At 43.1% G+C, this 7,322-nt stretch overlaps 1 protein-coding gene across 1 annotated transcript; it reads left to right on the plus strand.

Moving 5' to 3' along the window:
• Positions 1-705: 705 nt before the first annotated feature.
• On the plus strand, positions 706-5,441 carry LOC149240721 (uncharacterized). The gene is made up of 4 exons (XM_089370293.1): positions 706-1,299; positions 1,413-2,615; positions 2,742-2,921; positions 3,018-5,441. The coding sequence occupies exons 1-4, from the start codon at positions 706-708 to the stop codon at positions 5,439-5,441; spliced, it is 4,401 nt and encodes a 1,466-aa protein (XP_089226419.1).
• Positions 5,442-7,322: the final 1,881 nt, after the last annotated feature.

Raw genomic sequence — 7,322 nt, forward strand, 5'->3', positions numbered from 1 at the left:
ATCGTGGAAATCAAAAAAGGTCTCAAATTTGGTCCTTGGCATGGACGTTCAGGCCGAGGAGGCGCTGGATGTGGCGGAGAGCACCCTCGTGGGCAGAGTGAGAGGTAGATATATTTCTGGTAATTTCCTAAAGCAGTGGGCCGAGAGCCAGTGGTCGCATACTCCGGCGAACAATTTCTCGACTGCTACGCTGGTGAACGGCTGGTTCATGGTGAAATTCGATTGCAAAGAGGCTATGGAATGGGTCGAGGATCGTCTATGGGCTTTCGGGGACCGACCTGTCTTCTTCAAACGATGGTCGCCCATGTTCGATGCATCAAAGGAGAAGGTAACAGAACAACCCGTCTGGGTCAGAGCTCCAAATTTACCTCCTTATCTCTGGGTCGACTCAGTCTTTAAGTCCATTGGAGACCACTTGGGAACTTTTCTGGACGCAGATAGATCCTTCTTGCAAACATATGAAAGAGCGGTGGCGAGGATTCTTGTAAGGCTAAACCCATCGGAAGGACTTGCAAAAACAGTTTCATTGCACTACAAGGATTATGTGTATGAACAGAAGTTGGATTACGAACTCTTTCCCTTCAGGTGCTTTCGATGCCAAGAATACGGTCACCTGGCAAGGGATTGCCCTCGGGGAAAAGGAGAAGAAAGCTGAAAAGCAGAGAAGAGGACAAAGAGGGCCTGCGGAGGAGAAATGAGGAGCCGATGGAGGATATTAACCTGGAAGCAGAACATCAAAGAGCAAATCAGGAGGCTCAGGCAGAAGCGGACGTGCAACGGGAGGAAGCGATCCCTCTGCGCAACAATGAAGACCAGCCTCCAAAAGAAATACCCTCGGATGGTCCAGTCAACCCCTCTGCGGATGATCCATCTGGTATGCAGACTTCTCCTCTAAATCTCTCTTCAATTTCTGAATCTGTAAAGGGTGTATTGTCTCCAGATTGTAATATGATTAAAAATCTTGAAGATCCCATACAAAATATTGAATCTCTCTCGGAAGCTCTACCTTCCCTAAATTTGAACTGTGAGGACCCTTCCAATCCGAGTCAGATCCCAATTATTTCATCCCCCGTCCGTCATTACAATCTCAGATCTCACGGCAAAAGACCGGCAAATCATCAGTCTGTTTTAGAATCAGTAGGAGGCCTCTGTCCTGAGTCGTCGAAAAGCCTCAAAAAAAAAAATAGAGGAAGAAAATCTCTTTTTTCCAAAGCACAAGTTAAGGCAAAATTTGATGTAGAGGATGGTAAACAAATGTCGATCCCTGGGGCGCTTAGAGCAGCAAAACCCCCTGAGATGGTTATCAAATGATCTGCCTTTCTTGGAATTGTAGGGGGTTGGCTAGTAAACCCAAAAAACTAGCGCTGAAAGATCTAATTACATGCCACAACCCAGATTTGGTTTTTCTCCAGGAAACTTTGGGTAACAGCACTGATGTTGAATCCTCCCTTTGCTCACTGTTTCCGGGCTGGGTTTTCACTGCTCTGGATGCTTCCGGACATTCAGGTGGTCTTGCTATCGGATTCAAAAAGGGAAGGTTAAGAGTGCTAAATTCTTGGGGTTTATCCCACGCCCTTGGATTGGAGATTCAGTCCCCGGATTTTGAACAGCCTTTTCTGGCCATCAATGTGTATGGCCCCTGTCAGGGTCGTGTCTCCTATTGGAATGATCTCCTCTCGAAAGAACTGCTCCAAAACAAAAAGCTTTTAATTGGAGGGGACTTAAATTTTTCCCTGGGGATTGCTGAAGCATGGGGACCAAATGCAAGGGAAGACCCTCTGGCCGATTTCTTCTTATCAACTCTTCAGAACCACAATCTGCTTGATGTCAATATAATTAAGGCAAAACCGACCTGGAGAAATAGAAGAACAGGGGAGGAGAGAATTGCAAAAAGACTGGATCGTTTCCTCATAAACGATTCGCTGGCTTCCCACATTCCCCTCTTCAGGCAGTGGGTGGGGGAAGGAGGAAACTCGGATCACTTTCCCATTTTCCTAGAATTCTCTAAGACCCCTCCCAAACCGGCTTCTCCCTTTAAGTTCAACTCTTCCTGGCTTCAGGAGGAGTCTTATATTCAGATGTTCAGAAATACTTGGAGGCACCCGGGCATTTCCACCCCAGAAAACAAAGGAGCCCATTTCATGGAGAATTTAAAAAGGTTAAAGAAGGAAACCATTGAATGGGCAGCGGAGAGAAGGAGGAAGTCATATGAGGAAATGGCCAGTATCGATGAAGCCCTAAGCGCTTTAGAAGATCCTGAAGCTGATGCATATATAACTCAGGAGTCGAAGGAAAGAATTTTGGAGTTAGAAAAAAGAAGAGCAAAGATCCTTCTTGACAGAGAAGAGGAATGGAGGTTAAAAAGTAGGGCAATTTGGTTGAAAGCCGGGGATGAGAACACAAAATTCTTTCATAATTATGCAAAGGGGAGGAAAAATGCTAATACAATTTGGAAACTAAAGGATGCAGAAGGCAGGGAGCACTCCACTTTTGAGGCAGTCTCTAACCTGGGGAAGAGTCATTTTCAATCTCTCTTTGCCGATCCAGGGGGGATCTCAATAGCTGAAATCATTCGCACTGCTCAAGCTTTCCCACGTTTTGTGGAGGAGGAGGAGGCAGAAAATCTATTCAGAGAAGTGACTAAAGAGGAGGTAGAAAATGTCATAAAATCAATGCCAAAAGATAAAAGCCCAGGCCCGGACGGCTGGACCATAGAACTGTTTATCCATTTCTTTGAGCAGATTGGCGATGAGTTGACAGATGTGGTGGAGGAGTCAAGGAAGAAAGGAGAAATCTATGGGCCCTTCAATGCAACCTTTATAGCACTCATCCCGAAAAAGGAGGACCCGGAATCCTTTGAAGACTTCAGACCTATATCTCTATGCAATACTATTTACAAGATCATAGCAAAAGTCATAGCGGTACGCTTGAAGCCCATACTTTCTGTTTGTATTTCAAATGAGCAATTTGGGTTTCTGGATGGCCGCCAAATTCATGAGGCCATTGGGGTGGCCCAGGAAACCATACACAGTATTAGACAAGCAAAGAAGAAAGGGGCAGTGCTGAAAATAGATCTGTCCAAAGCATACGACAGAATTAGCTGGTCATATCTCAGGCTTCTATTGACACACCTCGGCTTCAAGGTGGAATTCATAAATTGGATAATGGGGTGTATTTCAAATGTATGTTTTGCTGTATTGATAAATGGGGCTGCCTCTCAATTTTTCAAAAGTCAGCGAGGCCTGAGACAAGGATGCCCTCTCTCTCCCCTTTTATTTCTTCTGGCTGCTGAAGGCCTCAGCAGGCTGATATCAAAAGCAAAGAGAGTAGGTTTGATAACAGGTTTGGAAGTAGCTGTAAATCTTTTCATTACACATCTCCTATTTGTTGATGATATTCTATTATTTACAAATGGAAATATTAATGAACTAAAAGAGCTCAAAGACATTCTTGACATATTTCTGAAAGCTACAGGGTTGCAAATAAATCCCAGGAAGTCTCATCTTATAATGGAAGCTTTTTCCAGGCAGGAGGAGATCCTGATCACTTCATATTTGCCCTTTGAAGCATGCAGTATGGATCAGCCATTCAAGTACCTGGGGTTCTGGCTAAAACCTTCTTCATACAGAAAGCAGGATTGGAACTGGCTGGTGGCAAAAATTGAGCAAAGGATATCCCATTGGAGCTTCAAATGGTTATCAAGGGCTGACAGATTAACACTGATTAACTCCGTCCTTCAGGCCATCCCGGTCTTTTGGGCTGCTATGACCTGGATCCCAAAAGGTGTTCTTCATAAAATTAAGCAAATATGTAGCAGATTCCTGTGGTCGGGTGCAAAAGAAGACACAGTCCTTCCATGGGTAGCTTGGGACAAGATAGCTAGACCAAAGGACTGGGGGGGATGGGGCATTAAACAACTTGTCGAATTTAGTCAGTCCCTGGCAGCAAAATCAGGATGGAGAATTATAGAAGCAGAAAACCTGTGGACCAGAGTGGTAAAAAGGAAGTATATTGACCCAGTTCCTCTTGAAGATTGGATTCGGAGCCCAAACAAAAAAGGAAGAAACTGCTCGGTAGTCTGGAAGGCTACCTCAGAGGCCTTCTTCATTATAGAACAAGGTCTTGCTTGGCAAGTGGGGAATGGAGAAAGCATTCGGATAGGCAGGGATCCGTGGGTAGGATGCAGTGACCTTTTTGCTCTTTCCCCGGGTCTCCTTGCACATCTAGATTCAAGGGGGATCCTCAGTTTAAGCCAGATAGCAAACATGGAGCTACAGTCCATTTGGGGTCAGGAATGGAAATCTGTAGAGGATCTCGGTATTGACAACTTATGGAGAAATGAGTGGCAGAGTTTCATCCATGAGCTTAAGCGAACAAGTGTCAGAATAAAGGACCGCCCTGATTCTCTTGTGTGGGCACATGCGGAGACAGGTTTATACTCCCCAAAGGCTGGCTATAACTTCCTGATGAACAGAAAGGGCTGGGATCCCCCCATTTGGTGGGCCAAACCCCTTTTCAAGCTGAAATGCCCCAAAAAAGCCAGAATTTTCCTTTGGTGTGCGCTTAAAAGGAAGATACCTACTTGGGATGTCCTGTTAGCTCGTTATAAGGAGGGACCGAGCCGATGTGCTTTATGTAAGGTAGCTTCAGAATCCATTAATCATTTATTCGTGGAATGTTCCTTCACAAATCAAGTATGGGACGAAACGAAAAGGCTACTGCATATCAATGCCAGATGGGAAGGGGCTGATCTCAATGCAGCATGGGAAGGTTGGTGGTCCAATCACCCAGAGAAGAACCTGAGGAATCTTCCACCTATCCTCTGTTGGGGCATTTGGATAGCCCGAAACCGCAGCATATTCAAAGAAAAAACAACCCCAGCGGAAGCAATAGCAATCCAGAGCACAGCTATCTTATCCAGCATCCCCGAACCAGAGACCCCTTCAGCCTCACACCAGAGGGCAGAAATTCAGATCAAAGATGGCATCCCCTGGGCCTTTTTCGACGGGGCAGCTCAAAACAATATTACTGGGGCAGGAATTATTATTCACCTTAGCTCTACTCACTCTCTAAAAGCCTCAGTGGGGCTCGGGACGGGCACTAACAACTTTGCCGAATTATCAGCTTTAAAACTGCTCCTCTGCTGGCTCATTCATAGACAAGTCCTCACAGTTCAGATTTTTGGAGATTCATCAAATGTTGTAAATTGGGTCAATGGGAAATTTAGATGCAGGAATTATTTATTGATGCCTCTGCTAGAAGAAATTCAAAATCTAAAATCATCTTTCATTGTTTTCTCTCTTGATCACATATACAGGGACAGGAATGTTGAAGCAAACGAATATTCTAAGACAGGTTTACAACAGGCTGTGGGTTCATGGAGGATAAAGGAACAGTTTCAGGACCAGATTCGTGAGACGGATTTGGCCCCTTATACTTAATGTTTTTGTTCATCAAGCTGGGAAGGCGTCAGAAACAATTGTGTCTTTATATTGTTTTTGGCGGTTTTGTTATATGATCATTCAAACTATTTCATTACAGCTTCTGTATTGGAGAAGCTCCGGACAAATACTATGGTTTTCCTGTTTATGTCGCGGGTCGTTTTCCTTAATGGAGGCCCAGTGGTTCTTGACAGCCTCTGTTATTTTTTGATGCGGCTGTGTTCAGGCCGAGTTTCATTTTGAACTTGGTGTTTTTTGTTTTGTATCTCAGTCATTTTAGATGACAGCATGGGGATGGACGGTTTTCTACCTCTCAGTTTCAGGCAGTTTTCTAACTGCTGGATGTTAACTCATCTGTTTGTAGCTCTTTTATTTTTATAATAGAAAAGCTCGGCTTTTTTCCTTGGAAAAAAAAGTTGACTTTTTCTCTCATCTTGGATGAATTTATGATTGTAAAATATGCTATGCTATGTAAATTTAATTGTAAAATTACATTAAAGGGTAGATTCATCATTTTGAGGTGGTTTGGAGGTGAATGAATCAGTTTCCATGGTTTTAGAGGCAAGCTGTTCCACTGCCTATATTCCTGTTCCTAGTTTAGATATGGTTGAAACAGTCCCTTATCGCTTGGATTCGACCCCTGATGGCTAGCATAGGTGGTTTTCATGTCTATATTATGTATTTTCTTCCTCATTTGTAAAGGTTGGACTCTCTTGGATGCTTTGAGCTCCATTGTACATCTCTATAGTAGTTTGGCAAGGAAATAAACCAAGATTTGCAATGATTTTTGTGGGATTCTTGTGGTAATGTGTTTTTGCATTGCTTCTCCTTCTGTAATTATTTTTTCTCTTGTGTTATATGTGTCAAAATCTATTTCATTCTTCTTAACTAAATGAAATCAAGATAGATAGGTAGAATACATTGGTAACAATGTTTTGCCTTGGGAATACATTTAGTTTTTGATGTTTTCTACTATTTGAAGAGGACTTATGATCCTTGCATGCCCTCCTTATCTCCTCACCAGTCTTAGACCTACCATCTCACTCAATTCAATGTGCCAAAACACCTACCTACCTCACCCCACAGAACACCCTGCAATTCTGACTTGATTTCCCGGACCCAAAGCTGCCTGCTCCATTTGATCCAACAACAAAAACATCAAAATGAATCAAAAACCCTAGAGCTACTATACCTAGCCTAAAATCCATATTTTATTCAGTCATCTCAACTGAGATTGAAAAAGAGAGAGCCATCTCCTGACCTGGTAGGGCTAGCTACTAGGTTTAGCTTGGTTGGTGGTTATCCTAGGATTGCCTCCTTTCAGCATGAGGTCAATCTGATTGGGAAAATTATACCAGCCTTGTATAATCTGTTTACCTCTTTTTCAATGGACGATAGCAACTTGGGATTGATTCTTCTCAGTTTCTGTCAGAACGGATTTTCATTTGGCTTGATGGGAATAGTGTGCTGAATTATATCTTTGTTATACACCTTTAGATATGAATAATCCCAAGCAAACACATCGGCACATTCAGATAACAATCTAACATATTTAGACTTTACCTCAAGAGACAATGTCTTCGACAATTTCACAAACTTGGGCTTCTCGGTTGTTCCAAGATTCACATCCTCAACACCTTTGTCTGTTGGCACCAAGCTTGGCTTCCTAGCCACATCATCTTGATTAAAAAGTTCTTCTAAAGGTATGAGACCTTTAGGAATGAAATTGTCCTTCAGTTGCAATATTTCCATCTGATTCACCTCAATTTCCGATTCATCATCATCATAATCACAATCTATTGAAGCATCCTTGTAGTTTCCTTCATTCTGCGAAAAATTATTGATCTCCTTATCATCCCAAAACACCTGCCAATACCTTTG

The sequence above is a fragment of the Pinus tabuliformis genome, chromosome 8 (assembly GCF_031772625.1).
Source record: "Pinus tabuliformis cultivar Carrire ecotype Pingquan chromosome 8, CPIR1, whole genome shotgun sequence".
NCBI lineage: Eukaryota > Viridiplantae > Streptophyta > Pinopsida > Pinales > Pinaceae > Pinus > Pinus tabuliformis.